Here is a 19,290-nt window from a genome sequence, read left to right as displayed (position 1 = left end):
CTGGAAAGTTAAGTTTCTATTTGCAAACGTTAATCAAAAAAAAGCTCATATTGTAGACCAGACCAAATCAAGGTCCAAACCAAGGTCTTACATGTCTTCCAATGGAAATATTGGGAAGGTGTTTGATTCCCTCATTTGAGCTTTCAGCAAAGTCAGAAGGTTTTCGTTGCTTATATACCTTCTATTTTATATATTGTCTGCTCCTGCGAACCCCTCAGCTCCCAGCGCTTCGTCCCGCTTGAAACCACCTGGAAATGCAAGAAGATGCAGAACAAAGCCTCCAATCCTTGATGGAACATCAGGGATGGCGTTGGGTTGGATCCCAACGTCGGAAAACAACACCTTGGCCAAAGAGACTCGTTCGTTAATTGTGGTAATTGAATATTTCCAGGCCGGCTGCAGCGTTTTCTTCCAGACATGGGGAAAAGCAACGTGAGGGACATCCAAAAACCCACATTGTGACCATTGTGAAGCTAAAGGTCTTTGGACAAAACCACAGTGATCTTGCAGGCAGTTGGGCTTAACTAAAACCAGTATTTTCCTCTAAACCATCCCCTGATTCACTTCCTACACCAGCATTATTTTCCTTGACATGAAAAGCTCCATTAGATTTAATTTATCGGCCCCCAAAGAGGTCGATGTCTTTGGGTGCGTGAACACAAAATAATCCCACCTGACCCATAAAATCCTGAACCGTGATAGATTTATGAGAATGCTGCCTTTTAAAATCCAAACTCAAATCATTGGGCTGGTTTATAGCCCTGTTTCTTTGGGTTTAAATGTAGTGGGTATTTGAGGGGAAAATTCCCCTTTTACGGAGAAAACCCAACATTTCCAAAGTGCTGTGAAGGCAAAACCCCCCAAGAGTTTGCATTTGGGGTCATTGGAATGGTTATTCAACTTATTTTTGACTTTTATTTCACATTCTCTTTTAAAAACGCGGTAATTCTTGAAGGAATAAAACGAAATCAGTGTCTCCTTTCCCCTGGAAATACCTGGAACTCCAGGGGGAGTTTCTTATTTCTTTTTACATCTCAATCTTCAAACACAAAAATCCTCCCACTCGCTCGCCGTGATGATTCGGTACCTGCCAATAGAAATAAAAGGAGTTTCGATACTGAAAAAGGTCGTGCTGAGAACATAAAAAGGGCTCTGGCGTCTATAAATGGGTTATTAAGTTTGAGAACTAAAGATGAAAGCTCTGGCTCCATAAACCACGGCGTTGGTTTTGGGCAAGACCTTTTGTCCTGGGACACAAGGCGCCAGACCAAGAGAGAGAATTTGTATCAAAACTTTATTTCTTAAACAAAAAAATGCACCATTGGAATAACCTTTCTATAAAAAAATGAATCTGGGACTGTTCTACAGTGCATTACAAAACCCCCTTTGTCTTCACGTAGTAGTATACAAGATTGTGTGTAGAAACAGTCATCGCTTCGGAAGCCGTGAGCAGGTTTCCTTTCATAGAACAAGATTTACACTTAAATATTGCAGTCGCTATTCTAATTTGGTTAACAACGCTAGAGTCCGACAATTGAAAGAAACCGTTGAGAGGCTCCAAATGTCATTTTTAGGCCTTTCGTAACAAGCTTCTTTATTTTTCTTCCACACTAAGGCTAGTTAAAGCTGGAGTATAACCCATTTCTAGCAGAAAAAACGTCTCACTAGTATGCTAAGAATTGTTGAATTACCTCGCAAAGCCCTTTTAATGGCATTTCCCAGTGCCAAGGCATTGGGCTAACAGGCTGGAGTTGGCGCTTGGCGGTGGTGACGGGTGACACGGTGACCGGCGACACGGCCCCGCTGCCCAAATCCTCCCCAGCACTCACGGCCATGGGCACAACTGCAGCTTTAACAGCCTGCTTTAGTTTTTTCCAGCCAGGTATCCCTTGTCTATCATAAATTATCCAAAAAAAAAGACTCGAAAAGAATAAATTAAATATTACTTATAAAAAGGCCACCCCTCCCACCCCGCCCCGTCCCAAATGTGGCGGCGATTCGCCGACGGAGCAATCGCCGGGGCTATTTTACAAGGATAAAAACAGCATCGGTCCTTGTCCCGACGTGGAAATCCGTGTCCGCGGGGGCTGCCTTGTCTTCTCCGGCCAACCCCGACCAGAACGAAGACGCGGTCAACGCCTTTTGCTGAGAACGTTAACAAAAATGAAGGTGACAGAGCTTCCGAGAAGCCAGTTGGACAGGACAGGACGCTGAGCAGGTGATGGGGATGCAGGGAGATGAAGTTGACAGGAAAAGCTATTATTTTTTAAATAATAAACCTTCTTCCATCCAGCTTTCAAGGATCCAGCTCAGAATTGAGGCGGAGGGGGCTGCAGATTGGCCGTCTTGCTGCAAAACTCTTCCCTCATCTCCATTGACTTTGGGATTGACCATGGTTGTGGCTAAAGGTGGTTTCTGTCCCATCACGGCAGGACGTACCAGCATCTGCTCATGGATTTGAAGCATCCTTGTTGAGCTACAGCAGGAATCGCACCATCAGCTCCGAGCAGAGAAGAAAACACCCAACGCTTCCCAAGGGATCATGATTAACTCATTCCCATCCTTCCACGCCATCGTTTTGCCTCTTATTATTCAGATTTTGTGGCTGGCGCTATTTCTTTTCGGCAAAAGATGTCAAAGAGAGTGAGAAGGGGCTGTAAACATGTGCAGAGGCTCTGGAGAAATGTTCTAAAGAATCATCTATACTTTCAAAATGTCAAGGAGGGATCCAAGCCAGACGTGCAGCATCCTACCCGCACCGCATTGGAAAGAGAAGGGTTCATGAAAAGATGCTCCTGTAAATAAACTAAAGGCAAAGCTCCTAAAATAAGAAGCTCAGGGATTGAGCCCTATTTCAATCTCTGCAAATAAGGCTGGGGAGCTGCTGAAAAGTTGCATTCAAACCTTCTTTCTTGGAGTTACAATGGAGGTCGTGATTCTACCGGGTCTACCAGCTGAGCTGGGTTTTCATCGGGAAAGCCTGGTGCGTTTTATTTTAAGGAGAGGTTTTCGGTTACAAATCTTTAGAAATTGAAAGCTCAGCCTCCCACGCAAGCAAAATTTCCCTGCTCCGGAGAAATATTTCATTAAAATCTTAGTAAATTGAATAACAAGGCCTTTTTCAAGGAGCATTTTCACAAACGCGCTAGAGTTTCTAATGAAGCATTTGAATTCCTCCTTGACATCCCATTTCCTTTCCAGCACGGGGCCGGAGAAAATAATCTGAATTATTACTTCTGTTGCAGTGCCATTTTACTCCAAATATTTTATTCGGAGATTCACATATAATTACCCACCTAATAAAAGGAGCTATTAGGTTGTAAAGATCCTATCCCTTCCATACTCTTCTAAAATTATGACCCACTCAAGCTTGAAATCAAAGGCAGAGCTGAATGGAATAATTCAGCTGCAACTCTCTCATTGGGTTTCACAGCCTCCTAACTGATAAACATGCAAATCAGGTCCCCGTTGGTGATTCAGCTGCATAAACAGGGATTACCGCTGAATGCCACCGAAAATTTAGCAATAAAGCGTGTGCACACACAAAATTTAGGCAATTCAGCCAGTTATCGCTGTCAATAAACACGGCGACGCGCGCTAAAGCGCGAGGGGATCCCTCAAGATGGATCCCTCCATCGCAATCAGGAAATATTATCCTCGTAGAAAACCTTTCCTAATTAATTTATCGGCCGCCACGGGTAGACGTGGTTTATTACGAGCTGAAGCTCGGAGCAAACCGCACATTCCGTCCTCTTGGCATCATCGCGCGAGACGAGCGACGGCTGACAAAAGGAATGGGGAACTTGCCTTTTCATTGTGGGAGAAGTCGCACATTTTTGGCGCGGCGACGTGATAATAAGGGGTGCTTTTGTAGTCGGTAATTAAAAAAACCCAACCCTAAACGAGTGACCTACAACACCGTCTCATTAGCGGCACGGTCTGTGTTTAAACACAGGCTTGTGTGAGGTAAGACTAGACCTAGACAAAGAGCTACAAACCTCTACGGAGCAAACCATGAGTTAATCATGACAACTTGAGCTCTACGAAGACTAGGAGATCAAAACGAGCAAGCCGGTGGCATCGCTACGACTCCGCGGTGATGAAGCCATTCGCCTCGACCCGTTTCCATCATCTGAGATGCCAGATCTACAGTTCCGTAACATTTCTATGATTATTCTTTCCTTTTTCTTCTTACTTTTATTTTTTAAGCATTCCTTTAAGAATCTTCTTGGCACTGAAGGAGTTGTACCGGCAACAAGATGATTTTCCGGGGGTGGGATGTGTGAAATGCTGGTATGCCGCAATGTTCCGGGATAATTAGCGCTTCATCAAGAGCCGTTAGAAGGCTGAGCCTGTGATAGCGTTGAGTTGCTTCATTAGCCCCTCCAAACTGGCCATCTGTTCGCTGAGATCGTCCTGCTCGTAAACCTGCGAGTCAACAAACACACACGGATAAGCGGGATGGGAAGGGAAGTCCAACAGCACCTCCTGCGCTCCTCCCACCGGGATAAAGAATCACTGAATGGTTTGGGTTGGAAGGTCCAACCATCTAGCCCAACCTCCTTGTCATGAGCGGGGACATCTTCACCTAGATCAGGTTGCTCAGAGCCCCAGAGCATTCAAGGATGGGTTGATGCCTACAGGTTGGATGGCAAAACCTCAACACATGAGCTGAAAACCAGGGGTGACCACACTAGGGCAACTGAAACGTTAACGACCCTTCCCCGAGTCCTCGTTTCCCAGCTCCATCCCTCATGTTGCATGTGTCCACTAGGGAAACATCTTTAGCATCCAAGGGAGACATCCAAAGCTCATCTAAACACATCAGGCCCTGAGTCGAGCTCAAAAAAGAACCAAAATCCCCCAATTTCACCCTTTCTCCCCAAATTCTGACCAAACAATGAGTTTGTTGCCTATAATTGGCCTCACAATTGTGGAGCTTGAGCAACGTTGCTCCTGGGAGCAAAATGCTGTGCTGGGATAAAATAAGGTGCTTTGCATTGCCAAATAGCCCAGTAAAACCTGAGAATCCTCCTGCGCCGATATGCGGAAGTATATATATATGTATATTTTCTATATGACAAAGCAGGAATCAACCATGTCCTGCATTCATCAGGCAGCAAACCAAACCCTCCGTACCCACGTCAAATCCTTTTTCTTGCCCTTTAGATTGAAAACGTAAAAGGATTCCCTAACAAGATGTTGGACAAATCACTGCAAAGAATTCTCCCGTGTGAGTAGATGAAAAGAGGTGATATACAACATGTAGTTAATATATCGCGCTTTTTTCCCCTCATTCCTTTTCTTTCGCGCTCTTTCATCTTCTGAACCACGTGAGACCTTTCTTTCACAGTCTTAATGGAAGCAAAGAGATTATTCTAATTTCACCATCTTTTCAGTTTCACTTATCTCCTCCCTCAATGTTCTTTTTCTCACCATTATCTGGCATTACTATACACTCATTTTCCCTGCTAAAGTTATTTTTCTCCCCTTATCGTGCTTCTCACCCCCTTCTTTCTCTCCTCCAAATACCTCAGGAGAGGTTGCGTGAGTTGTCCCGTGGATGATATGACCAGAATTTAAGTGCTTTTCCCCCTATATCACACCCCCCAAAGTCCATTAAAGTCAATGGAAAAGTTCCCACCACCTCTCAGAACTTCTGACGAGCTTTCTAACAGCAGTTCAGTGATATCTTAACGTGCAAATTGGACTAGAGAATAGAACTTGATGAGCTCCTTACGTTGGTGGAATCCTCTGGTTGTTTGTGACCTTCTTCTGTCACCTCCGGCGCCGTGGGGACCGAGACGGGTAGCAAAGGTGACCTGGCTTTCCCAGCCAAGCCAAGGGAAGCTGTTTTAACCTGAGCCTTGGGGAGGTTAGGCCCTGGAAGAAGAAGAAAGAAAGAGTCATTAAGAAGCTGCAGGTAGGAAAACGGGGATTGCGATGACGTGATTTCTTCCTGGAGGAGCATCAGAGGCAATACAAACACCTTCTGAACGCTCTTCAATCCTATTCCATGAGCTCTGCTCATGAGGCCTCGCAATCCCAGGAGATTTGCAAGTTCCTGTTGACGTGACTCTTTGTTGATGGGGCTTTTTCGCTCTTTTGCAAAACCCTAAAGTTTTCACATGGAAAATTAACTTTTCCTGGGAAAAATACATCTGAACAAGGAAGATACGAAGACCTGGGCGCCGTGGCCCCTGCCTGGCCAGTTTGATGCTGAGTTTGATGTTGAGTTTAATGTTGAGTTTGATGTTGAGTTTGATGTTGAGTTTGATGTTGAGTTTAAAGGACAAAATGAGACCGAAGAGCAGCGGCCAGGTTGGGGAATGGCCCTTCATTTCCATGGTTCTCCTCTATTTTTGTTGTCTTCTAATGATTTAAACCATCAAATCATAGCATTTTCATTTTGGGCAATCTGCCTCCACTCAGCTGGAGATGCGGCTGGAATAGAGGTGCACAACACATCGATTCTTAACACCACCAGGATAGGTTTAACATTAAAACTGCCCTACAGAACCAAACTGAGATCACGTCACTTGGGATCAGGGCACAATTGTTATCCTGCTCATTTGACCCCCGCTGAAATAAAGATGACAAATCATAAATAAATAGCTTTTTTTTCTATATATCTCCTCCACTACGACCTGCAGCAAGTTCCCTGCCTTTTTTCTGTTATGAAAATCTATATCATAATAGCAACTGCTGGTTGTGTTATGGAGTGACCAGGAGCATGGGAGATGTCTCCATCCACAGAGGAGATGTCTCTATTCACGAGATGTCTCCATTCAGGTGGGAGATGTCTCCATCCACATGGGAGATGTCTCCATCCGCATGGGAGATGTCTCCATCCACATGGATATGGGACACGTCTCCATCTGCATAGGAGATGTCTCCATCCACAGAGGAGATGTCTCTATTCACACAGGAGATATCTCCATCCACATGGGAGATGTCTCCATCCACATGGATATGGGACACGTCTCCATCTGCATAGGAGATGTCTCCATCCACAGAGGAGATGTCTCTATTCACACAGGAGATGTCTCCATCCACATGGGAGAAGTCTCCATCCACGTGGGAGATGTCTCCATCCACAGAGGAGATGTCTCCATCTGCATGGGAGATGTCTCCATTCACATGGATATGGGACATGTCTCCATCTGTATAGGAGATGTCTTCAACCACACAGGAGATGTCTCCATCCACAGAGGAGATGTCTCCATCCACAGAGGAGATGTCTCTGTTCACACAGGAGATGTCTCCATCCATGTGGGAAATGTCTCCATCCACATGGGAGATGTCTCCATCTGCATGGACGATATGAGACATGCCTCCATCTGCATAGGAGATGTCTCCATCCACAGAGGAGATGTCTCCATCCACACAGGAGATGTCTCCATCCACGTGGGAGATGTCTCCATCCACGTGGCAGATGTCTCTATCCATGTGGGACATGTCTCCATCCACATGGAAGATATGGGACATGTCTCCATCTGCATAGAAGATTTCTCCATCCACGTGGGAGATGTCTCCATCCACGTCAGAGATGCCTCCATCCACATGGGAGAAGCCTCCATCCACATGGGAGATGTCTCCATCTGCATAGGAGATGTCTCCATCCACGTGGGAGATGTCTCCGTCCATGTGGGACATGTCTCCATCCACACGGAAGATATGGGACACGTCTCCATCTGCACAGAAGATGTCTCCATCCACATGGGAGATGTCTCCATCCACGTGGGAGAAATCTCCATCCACGTGGGAGATGTGTCCATCCACGTGGGGCACACACAGGCTCCAATATCCACGTCTCGGACCACAAACCCACCCAATTTCCACTCAAAACCGAACCACCTCTTTCTGAACCTCAAGTTTAAACACCTATTTGTTTTCTTCAGCACCAGACTCTCACCTGATTACCTCTCTTTTCTTACAGATCATTAACACCTCATGAAAGCAAAGCTCCTGAGCCTGGAAAACAACTCCAGCGTAGTTGGCAGCTGGAGCAGCCCCGGCTCTCGCTCCCCAAATCCCACCCAATCACCGTGGTCACGACAGCTCTCCGTATCCCTCCAGCTTTGGGAGATGAGAGCTGCAGATTAATTTCCTGGTATTTCAAAGAATCGTGTTTCTATTTTTAATTAAAGCAGTGAAAACACAACGGAGCAGACGAGCGAACAAAATCCCTCCCGAAATCCCGCTGCCAACAGCCTGTTCATCACAAGCAAGGAGCTGCAAGACGGGGGTAGAGAGGGAGACTCACATACGCCGTTCCTGTCGGGCTGAGGATCGCAGATAACTCCGCTTTAGCCGGAGCTACGAAGGTGTGAAAGCTCAATACAAACTAAAAGAGATCACCACAGAGATACGCTCGCTCTTCCAGCCCCGCTTTCATCGCTTCAAGCCTTATTTAATAACTAGGCCACCTGTAGCTGTGGCATCATTCAGTTCCAGGAGCCTTGTAAAAAGAGACTTATCCCATTCCCAACCCAGGGAATTTGTCCTGGGATGTCACTGTGACATGAAGAATAAATAAGAAGATCCAACTGCCACAGTGATGATCCGTGATGATTATTTGTTATCTAATGGACCCATTTATTCTTTATTCTACAAGTGCGACTTATGGAGAAGGAAATATTTGAGATGGTGGGGAGGAGCTCATGAGTAAGTCGCTATTGTAATCCCTTAAATCCCGTGGTAAAACGCTCATTTCTCACGTGTAACTCATTAATTGTAGTAATCAGGACTTAAAGACCCATTTTTCAGCTCAAAGAGAGATGTTCCCTCCTGGATATCGTTAATGAGAAGCCATCATGATGATTAGGAAGATCAGCTTGTGCATCTTTTTGCCCTTTAGCTCCCAAAAGCAACAGGCAAATCGTGATGCTCGTCACTAAAATGAAGCCGAGTAAATTCTCCTTGCACACAGCTGCGTATTTCGAGCTCTTTGCTATGTCCTACAGCGGTGACCTTTTCCAAGGGAATGCCCGTTAATGCGTAATTAGTACAAGACTTGAGCCCTCTTCCCACAAAGGACAACGTTAAGAAGTGCGAGCAGGCCTCTCAAAGAGAATCTGGACGCAGAAGGTTGACATGCTAAGTAAACTGATTCATGCAAATGAGTAGCTAATTAAATTAAAAGCACTTTGGTTTCTAACGTTCTCCAGCTCAGCGGGAGCATCACAAGGAGACAACAGAGGAAACCTTGGAAGTGGGACCGCGAGAGGCCGGAGGTGACAACCCCGATCCGGTGCAAATCAGGGCGGCCAAAGCATGGATTTACCATTGAGAAGTTTCATTTTCTCAGGAGGGTTATTAAACACTTCATTAGTGAGATAATAAATGGCTACCAGGCGCAAATCCCAGCGACCGCCACCTCTCCGAGGCCTGTACCGAACCATCCTTGAGATGTCAGGAGATGCGCACAGCAGCGCAATCCCACGTCAAGCCCTAAAAAAGTCATTTTCTAAATCTAAGCTGTACGTTATGATGATGGACACCAAGTAAAACCACCAGAGCATCCATCTTCTCAACGGCGATGCTTCGGGAGAGCTCCTTGGCGTTATGTTGTGTTGAGATGTGTCAACGGGGACATGAGATGATGTACTTAACCAGATGAGGACAACTCATTTCAGGGGGAGGGCTCAGGGTTTCTGCTGTTTCACGTTTCCAAAGCACAGCTGGAAACACAGAAATGGCCCCAAAAATGCTGTGTTACCACCCAAGGGATCTGAGGTCTGTGTCAAACCTGAAGACCAACGTGGTTCACGTGTTACGGGTGCTCTGGGTGATGATGCAAAACAGAGACATGGAAAAAACAAGAGCTAAAAGCGAAGAAAACGGAGATGAATGCAAGAATTGGAAGGAGCTGGTTTATGGAGACACAGCAAGAAACGGTGCATAGTGGAAAAAACTGGAGTAGAAGGTGGACTTCCTCAAGATCTGGATCTAGGACCAATTCTTAATCTTATGATGCATACAATAGGCGTGTGATTGTAAAATCTGTTACTAGCAAAAGTGCCTCAGAGAAGCCAACTATGATCTTCAGCAATGAGAGGCCATCAACTTCGCTGAGATGTGGATCAAGCTCGCGATGCCATGCTCTTCACAGAGATCACCAAAAGCCGGGTTTAGGAAGGGGATCTACTGGGGTGCAAACAAGCTTTTGTTGTCCTAAGAACTGCGAGGATTCTTGAAGGATGAAGAATACCGAGATGAATCGTGTCCAAGGAGACACGATTGATGCGAGTTGATGGCAAAAAAGTCAAAATGAGCTGCAGAAATCAGAATCACAGAATGGACTGGGTTGGAAAAGCCCTCAGAGATCATCCAGTCCAACCCTTGGGCCAACTCCAGTCCATTGACCAGATCATGGCACTAAGTGCCATGGCCAATCTCAGCTTAAAAACCTCCAGGGCCAGTGAGTCCAGCACCTCCCTGGGCAGCCATTCCAATGCCTGACCACGCCTAATCTCCAGCCTAAATTTAAGTTTAAGCCCCCTTGTCCTATTGCTGAGTGCCTGGGAGAAGAGCCCAATCCCCCCCTGGCTAGAACTGCCCTTCAGGTCGTTCTAGAGAGTGCTGAGCTCACCTCTAAGCCTCCTCTTCTGCGGACTAAACAAGCCCAGCTCCCTCAGCCTCTCCCCATAGGGCTTGTGCTCAAGTCCCTTCCCCAGTCTTGTTGCTCTTCTCTGGACCCGCTCCAGCACCTCAATCTCTTTCCTGAGCTGAGGGCCCAGAACTGAACACAACACTCCAGGTGTGGCCTCCCCAATGCAGAGCACAGGGGAAGGATCACTGCCCTTGTCCTGCTGACCACACTCTTGGATACAGGACAGGACACCATTGGCCTTCTTGGCCACCTGGGCACACTGGTGGCTCCTGCTGAGCTTCCTGTCCATGAGTCCCCCCAGGTCCCTTTCTGCCTGACTGCTCTCTGATTGAATATCAACAGGGAGGGCTCAATGGGAAGAGTTCAGATCTACTGGGCCCGAGAAATAAAAAAGGGGGAAAAAACCAAGAGAAAAATGGCAAATTTAGCTCTGGATGAGGCTGATGTGACGACCCCAAGCCAGGAGCACATTTATTCATGGCAGAATCCCCCGCAATTGAATAATGATGGCTGTATATCTTTTTTATGACCCGTATGATAGAGCTGAACAGCTCATTAGAATGCTACTATAGATATAGATAAAATATTAGAGGAGATACCTCCTTTTAGCAATCAAAGCCATGACAAATTCACTGGGCACGATCCAAACATTAATTTTGCTACTAATATGGCGTGAGGGCCAGTGTTGGCCGTCCGCTCCGGGGTTACAAACTCAATATAATTCAGGTTCTGAAAGTCCTTGCTGCAAATCTTTGGATCAATCTCCGCAGATAACAACGCAAGGAGAAAAATGGGAGGTAGAATTAACATTTCCAAAGGTGTTGGTAAATGCAACATCAGTCTGGGTGGTGACTCAGAGGGCAAATACATTTAGATTAACAGTGCATACAACAGGATGCCATATAGAACCCAGCAACCTGTTCCCATTTGGGTGTCAGGGTCCGGCACACCAGATCTTTTCATTGCTTTAGCATTTATTTATTTCCATTGCTTTAGAGCAGATTATTACCATCAACTTTTGCCAAATAACAGAGTCCTACACATTGTTCAAGAAGATTACTCACCCCCCCAAAAAGCCTATTTTCTTATTCAGGATGATGGGATTCTTTAGGAAGATGAGTAACGTGTCCTGATGGCCTCGCTCGTTACCTCATCTCCTAATTATGATGGTTAAAATGCAAACTCTGATTGACTTGCAGAACAAAGAGCCCTTTCGAGGTAATTAGGTTTACTCAGGAGAGCAAGACAAGGGGAGCTGGATCCTCATAAAGTAGAACGCAGCACTACATCAAGATGAATGGGCTCGACTATATCTAAAACATAATTCAGCAGCGCTATTTGGCAAAAGCAGTTCTCCAATAAATAAGGATTAATCTACTTCTGGCTGCTGTCAGCAACCGGATTACTTGCTGATGGATGGCGGGTGCTTCCAGTAAAAACGCAGCGATGGTGTGGTTGCAAACATGGACCCAACATATGCTCTGTGGCAAGAAAACGATGCTCGGAAAGCAGGATTAGAACAGGAAAACGCTGAGTTCTCCAAGGTCTTCTGAGCCAAACTGGAGATTACTCAAACTAAAGGAGTAGGGCGAATGCCGTAGCGTAACCTTGGAACCTCCAGCTTGGTTATTTGTCTTGTGCGCTACCTGAAATACAACAGCTAAAAGTTACAAACTAAAAGAAGTTTATATGTAGAAGTGGGAAAATATCCGCATTAGGCAGAAGGATTCTTTCCAAATGTGTGGATTGCTCCTTCCAACAGTCCGTCTGAAACAAAGACCCTTCAGTTGGCTTTGGAGGGATGGGGAACAAGCCCAGGTTTGTTATTCCCAACAGGCTTTTCCAGTCTGGTAAATGGTTGATATATTTATTCCCGAATCGAAGGCTTCGGGAGTTTCCCCCTTGTTGAGCATTGATGGCTGAAAACATTGGGAGTAGTTCAGCCAGGAGAAGACACATTGAGAGCCCCAACCCAGACTTTCCTCTACTCTGGGAGTTATAAAAAGCCCAGCTAAACCAGCACAGTGTAGTAGGGGGAACACCAGTCTCATCTAAGGGCCTGTCCAGTCGCCATCGAGGGAACACCAGTTTCACCAGGGTCCTACCAGTCTCACCAAGGGAATCCAGCACCCTGGGGACCCTGACTCTGAACCAGCCATGGGAGGACGCTGGGCTCCTGACCCCGGCATCCTCGCCGTGGAACACCGAGGCCACACGTCATCCTACAAGTCCTGTCACCCACGCTGCGGGGCCGTAAGAGATTGGATCGCTCACCGTTTTCTTTCTTCCTTTCTCTCTGTTCTTTCCTTCTCTCCCTTTTTCTATACCCTCATTTCTTTTTCTCTCCTTCCGTATATATATATTACTCTCTCTTTCTCTCTCCCTTATACCTTAGTTTTCCTTCCCTCTACCACTCTCTTTCCCTTTTGAACATATAAGGATAGCACCATCTTTAAGCTCTGCTGTTGATTTCTGGTTAAATTTCATATTATAGCTACTGATGGTTGCCAATATATCACTCGTAATAGGACTTGCGCTGTTCATGTATTGATAAGTTCCCTTATACTTTTGCCAACTCACCATTCGCTGCAACCAATATTCCAACAAGTTCTTTTGGTAAAACCCACAATCGAATTGGACCCCGGGGGGGATTGTGTGTCATTCACTTCACATAACGGCGCAGAATTAACCCAGGGTTAACTCACACTTGGTCCCACCTGTTGAGTCAGGGCGCGTGTTGCGTTCAAAGTTAACTCATCCCTCACCCCATCTGTTGGGACGCGACACCCCCGCGTCGCTCTTACCTGTTTGAGACAGAAGCGGCGTGTAAGGGACTTTGGGTTCTATTGCACTCATGGGCGGAGGTAGCAAGGGGTTGGCGAAGCTGCGCAGGGGGTGCGTGGGGCGGACGCAGGCGGTGGGGATGGTCCTGCTCGGGGCGTCCTCGCCGCTCGGGTGCTCGGGTTGCGGCTGCGGGAGCAGGGACGGCTGCTGCGGTGCCGGGCCTTCCGGGACAGCTGCGAGGAATGAGCCCAAGTCAAAAAACCAACCAAAATACTATGTATTTTTACACCCCGTTTCCTGCTTTGATGGTCATTTCCAACAGGAGGGGTAGCGTGAGCATCCATGCTCCGAAAACATGTGAACAGTTCCGTCAACTTATCGGCAGGCAAATAAGAGCCCAGATGTGGCCGTATGCCATTTGAATCACAATATATATTCCTTAAAAATGCATTTAAAATAAAAAAGCATGGTATCTTTACCTCCTTCTCTCTTCGCTGTGTGCTTTTAAATCAATAAACACCTAAATCCATCACGCGGAGACTGGAACAAGCTACAACTCCATGATGACAGAGCTGTTCTAGTCACAGGGGAGAAAAGCTCGCGACACTAAAAAGGACTTAATTAATTTCCACATAACCAACCACCAAGATTCAGAGGTAACATTGAGCGTGCCCGTGTGGGCTGCTGTTTTATTACCCTATATTCCAAGTCGATTCTTCAGAGAGGTCAATGTCCCATGTCAACCACCTCATAGAAGAGATGGTTTCCCTGTGTTCTGCCATGTTGCTTAAAAAGAGGTTTAGGGACCAAGCCCTGACATGGACTTTCCACATCAGAAACCAGAAGCCAACGTAGTATTAAGGAAAACAAAGGTTGAGACAAAGAGAAAAGCTCTTGATTTCTACAGCCCTCTAGAAACCCATGAACTATACATTTTAGCGTGATGATGACTGTACAGGAGCTTTAAGGACGGGTATGGTCCACAGTGTTGTCTTTAATATCTTTCCAGTCTCTTCCTGACCATTAGGCCTATTGATGACAAGCCAAACTAGTTAAGAATTAATTACAAGGACTAAATCTGCAGTGGTGCTTTCCAGAGAGCAGCAAGAAGGTTCTCAGGGATGTAGTTAAGCGTAGATGAGGTTCTTAGGGACGGGGTTTAGTGCTGGGGTTGGCTTAAGAGTTGGACTCGATGATTTCGAGGGTCTCTTCCGAACCTCAATGATTGGATTGGAAACACCAGCTCATCTTTTCCAAATCCTGCATCCCAAGTGCTTGGGCTGGTGGCATCTCCTGGCCCTTGTCCCACCTCCCGCCAAAAATTCTCCTCTGGGTGAGAGCACCCACAAGGTCTGAGGTGAAATAAGTAAGGAGAAGAGTGGAAGGAAGCAAAGTGGTTAATGACAACGAGCACTTCTTTAATTGGAGCGTGTCGGCCGGTGTCTCCACAGTATCCCCACAAGGCGGGATGACTCACAGCACAAGAATTAATCATGCGGGAACCTGAAATCGAGGAAAACTCAACCTTTTAGTGAAGAAAACAACCTTCCTGACACGCAGCGATCGGGATTAGTTATTATACCAGGACCCCAAACGCCCCAGAGATCCGGTTTCCTTTCAAAGCCTCCTGCAACAACCGCAACTCGCTGTGCGAATAACGTGCAATTCCGGCGCCGAGCCAACTCTCCAGGCATTTTGTAATAATTAATGTCAAAGTATGTAAGTAATTGCAACCTACTAAGCGGCAAAGCACTTTTGAAAAATGGAAATGAGGGTTTCTCCTCATTTCCACAGCCCCATTGCTTGTTCCTATAGCAGTGTGACAGACAGCCAGGGCAACAGTGAACACCACGGACAGGAAGCCAACGACAGGAGCAGGCCAAGGTCAAAATCATCTACATTTTGTAGAAGTTTTCTTGACCAGGGCTCATTTGGTTGTTTTCCCCTTCAAGGCTCTTTGCATTATCGCGCCATTACCCTCGCTCTGCTCTTTTGTTTCCCTTTTTGCTCAACAGACGCCTCTTTTCTCCTTTGAGGCCTAACGTTCACCTTGAAGAGGCCAGAGATATTGCGGTTATTTGTAGAGCACGAATGATAGAATCATAGAATAGTTTGGGTTGGAAGGGACCTTCGAAGGTCACTTAATCCATAGTTTATAGATCTTTTCATTGCCTACACATTCAAGAAGGTGTCAGAGCGCGGTGTTGCTCCAGGTTCCCATGGGCGTTGGGTTCTTCTCTCCCTTCACCTTGTCCTCCTCAAGGAAGATGCCAACCAGCACGTGAGTCTCGTAGGGGTCCATATCTGAGGTGACAACGCTTCCTGCAGCAAACCCTTGGTGATAAAGGATTTGTGATGAAATCTTTACGCTCTTCACCTCAAAACGTTCAGCCAAGTCTGAACTTCCTATGGAGCCCAAGGACACTTCTTTTGGGAGGCTCTTGACCTGCTTAGAGGAACAAATCAACCAGACACTGCTCCTCGCCATCAAATACCTTCTTGGTACTGCCAGATAACAAAGCTTTATCAGCGTCATAGTCTCCGCATTAAAAGGCTTTATCTTAAATTACTCTTTTACCATATGGGTACGTTTTATCTCGCAGATTTAGCTGTAAAATTTGGAGACCCACGTAACCATTATTACGTAAAAGATACCAGGTTATCCTCCAACTATTACTGAAGAGAAAGCTGCGATGGCTCTATTAAAATTAGAAGCTAGAGTTGGGGTTTAAATATCGAAAGCAAGTGGTCTAATGAAGGTGCTTCATGCGGAGAAGGTTTTATTTTCTAAACTAAGAAGTGAGTGCTTGCAAACGTAACAAGAACCATCAATCTGCAATTCACACAAGGAGGAGAGGATTGGTTGCTTATTGAAGGATGGATGAGGATGAGCACATCACTACTGCTTCACCTGCATCAATCCCCCGCCAGATATTTGCCTTTATACACCTTTCTACGCCCAACAATTCTGCCCATTTCTCCAAATATTACCTTTTTAATTCAGAATCGACCTTGAAGACGAAGCGGATAACACCATGCTGTGTTCTAGTTGTGATCTTGCACTTAGTTAAATATTCTGCCAAAGAAAATATGATGCTATACATGAAGATCTATACCGCGGCCCAGTAAAACCAATTAGGGGCTGATTGCTTTGAAGAAGCCTTGGATAAAGCAACACTTGGTGAGAATAAGGTTGCTTTGAACTTCAACGGCCATGGACGCTGCTCACCAAGCAGAAGAATAAATATTTGATATAAAGCCTTTTGATGTGCCCTTTGCTTTTGCAGACTCGTTGGTGGGTACAATGCTGTTAAGCAATGAATGAATCGAGGGCTCTCAACATATTTTTACATTGTGTATCTTCTGTTGAGAAGGGGAAATATTCCCACTTGGATTCGTTGCTATTGGCTCTGCCACAGCCTGGGGTGATGAAAAATCAACATGGATTGAAACCAAGAGTTCACATTTCCATGGTAGGTGGAGACTTCAAATTTTATTCCGTATTTGCTAATGACTTCCTAGGTATTTTTAAACTTATACAGGATGTAAATAGAACGTGAGCATGTACAACGCAGCCAAACCAGGGCCTCATCCCCCTTGGGACCTCTGGATGTTATTATAGCAGGAGAAGTGATTTTTTAGGACGTCTATCGCAAGTTTACTGCGACCTGACTCTCCATGGCCTTCAGTTTCCTCTTGAGCAGAAATTTGCTCCTAAAGAGAAGTCGCAGCACCTAAAATCTTCAAGTCCACGGAAAAAGGGCCTTGGGAACCAGAAGAAGGTGTTGGAGCATCATCGGTAAGGCAGCGACAGCTTTGCTAATGGCCTGGCCTATGATTTATTCAGGGATTTCTCCACGGCGATCAACAGGATGCTCGGTGAGGCGGTACCGTGGGTAGGAAAGAGAATAAGAGAAGAAAAAGAAAAGAGAATATAACATTTGGAGGGATTTTGTATGATCTGGGAGCTTTGGGAGTCAATTTGCCACAGAGTACAGTTGCAATTGTCATTGTGCGTTGTAACGGGTTTAGATGATCTTGGAAATAACACACAAGTCTCAGTGACCCAGACCTCAATAATCCCCAACAGCCGTTATCCAAACAACGCTATGTCCACCGCTTCTGAATTATTTAATGGGAAATTGCCCAAATTATCGGAAATCTTCACAGCTTGAGCTTTTTCAAGGCCCATCAGGTCTTGTGAATAATTAAAGCTGTTTTGTATTTAGGCTTCCCAAAGAAACTTTTGTGTATTATTTGCAGGCTTCTGCTCAACTCTCAAGTTTACCGTGCTTGAAAGACTTGAGAAAACCCATAGATTTGGATCCAACAGGATTTCCAAAATCTCACCTCCTGATTCTTGTAAATCTGATGCACCAGGGATGTGTTATTTGGGGTATAGTTACGCAAAATATGCCATATGGTATTTACCAGCCTGTCTGCATCTCTGAAGCACCAGCAGAACTGGGGAAGCGTTCATTTTCACGGCCAGATTTTGGATGGGAGGACCGAAGATGCTCGTGTCCTTGATGAGCAAGTCGAGCAAATATTCACGCTTCCATTTAATTGCTTCCTTCCATCTCCATGATCAGGCACGGGGTGGTTAATCAGACTTTTATTTCCCCAATGTCTAAGTAAGAAACTGAATCTATTTCCTTTCTGCACGCTGCATTTGGGGTGCGTTTGGTATTAATTTAAGCAGCAGATGAAAACCTGATGGTGCCGGCGAGGCTCTCCAGAGGAAACCACCATCTCGCTTTGAAAGGACCTCAGCAACCACACCGAAAAGAAGCATCGGGGTGATGATGAGGACACCCAAACCCACTTTTTACCTACAATCCCACCTCTAGATTTCAATCATCGCTCCCCAAGGACCTGTCTGAAAGCAACAAGCAAACAGGAGGAAGAATCGGGCGTTTCGAGATGGGAAGAGCAGCAGGGACGGTGACGCGCAACAAATCCGCGGCGCAGATTGACATTAATCTGTCGATAATTCAGGCTTGATATGCAGTAGAGTTAAGGGAGAATGAGAAGAAAATATGAGCCCTCCAACTATAATTAATGCGGCAGAGCACGCTCGTTAGGCTTGAACAAAGAACAGATGGTGCGCATTGTGAAGGTGAAGCTGGAGGCTCCTGCACTTTCCCCAGATCACGATAAGGTGAAGAATCGTGCTGGGAACACACAAACCACAAATCTATTACTTCAGAGGAGCAAATATGAATATAGAGCTCGTTCCAGAGAAGGGACGAGCGATGTGAGACGGGATAACAGTGTTCGAAGGATAAAAGGATCTGCAGAAGGGCGAATATAATAAACTGCTCTGTGCGTGCTGTAATCGAATCAAGAAACAATTGGCTTAAATTTCAGCAAGTTAGATACTAAAGAAAATGCTTCTAGCAGCTGAACTTCGGAAGACACTGAGTGGAGAGGTTGCGTAAGTGCTATCGGGGATGATTTTAATGAGCGATGATACTACATTTTGCCTTGGGATGAAGAAAGAGCTCTTGAAGCTCCCTTTCTTTTTTGGAATATCCTTATGAGTAAAGCAAAATGAATGAAAAAGCATTGAAATGACTGATATATGATAGTGAAAAGGAGAAGAAACCGGCCGGACTGACTTCTGGCGGCTCCAAAGGTCCTGTCCACGGAGAGGGTCGGGAATGGCACCGGCCGGAGGGTGAACTGGGGGTGCGGGTACCCGCAGGTCGGGGATGGCAGGATCCCGGGGTACTGGGCACTTTCCAGCGTTGGCACCGGAATGGCGCTGACCACAGCTACAAGAAAAGAAGGAGAAAGAGGTGAAATAAGTATATGTTAGAAGAAAAAACCCCTTAGAGCTTCAGTAGGGAACCTCAAACAACCCCATTTCCAAAGCAAAGTACGGAATA

General features: G+C 45.9%; 1 protein-coding gene across 14 annotated transcripts in view; it reads right to left on the bottom strand.

Annotated features, from left to right (window-relative positions):
* Positions 1–1,277: 1,277 nt before the first annotated feature.
* Positions 1,278–19,290, bottom strand: part of LOC136114600 (netrin receptor DCC) — a 361,710-nt gene continuing 343,697 nt past the window's right edge. For all 14 annotated transcript variants that reach the window (XM_071801689.1, XM_071801688.1, XM_071801697.1 and 11 more), the window contains 4 exons: positions 19,021–19,176; positions 13,420–13,632; positions 5,741–5,883; positions 1,278–4,428 (listed from right to left, as the gene is read on the bottom strand). In XM_071801689.1, coding sequence (XP_071657790.1) covers positions 4,339–4,428; positions 5,741–5,883; positions 13,420–13,632; positions 19,021–19,176 — 602 coding nt within the window. In that variant the 3' untranslated portion in view covers positions 1,278–4,338. The remainder of the gene's footprint in view (positions 4,429–5,740; positions 5,884–13,419; positions 13,633–19,020; positions 19,177–19,290) is intronic.

Source organism: Patagioenas fasciata, chromosome W, assembly GCF_037038585.1.
Source record: "Patagioenas fasciata isolate bPatFas1 chromosome W, bPatFas1.hap1, whole genome shotgun sequence".
NCBI lineage: Eukaryota > Metazoa > Chordata > Aves > Columbiformes > Columbidae > Patagioenas > Patagioenas fasciata.
The sequence above is the reverse complement of the archived record's forward strand: the minus strand, read 5'-3'. Positions and strand labels throughout refer to the sequence as shown.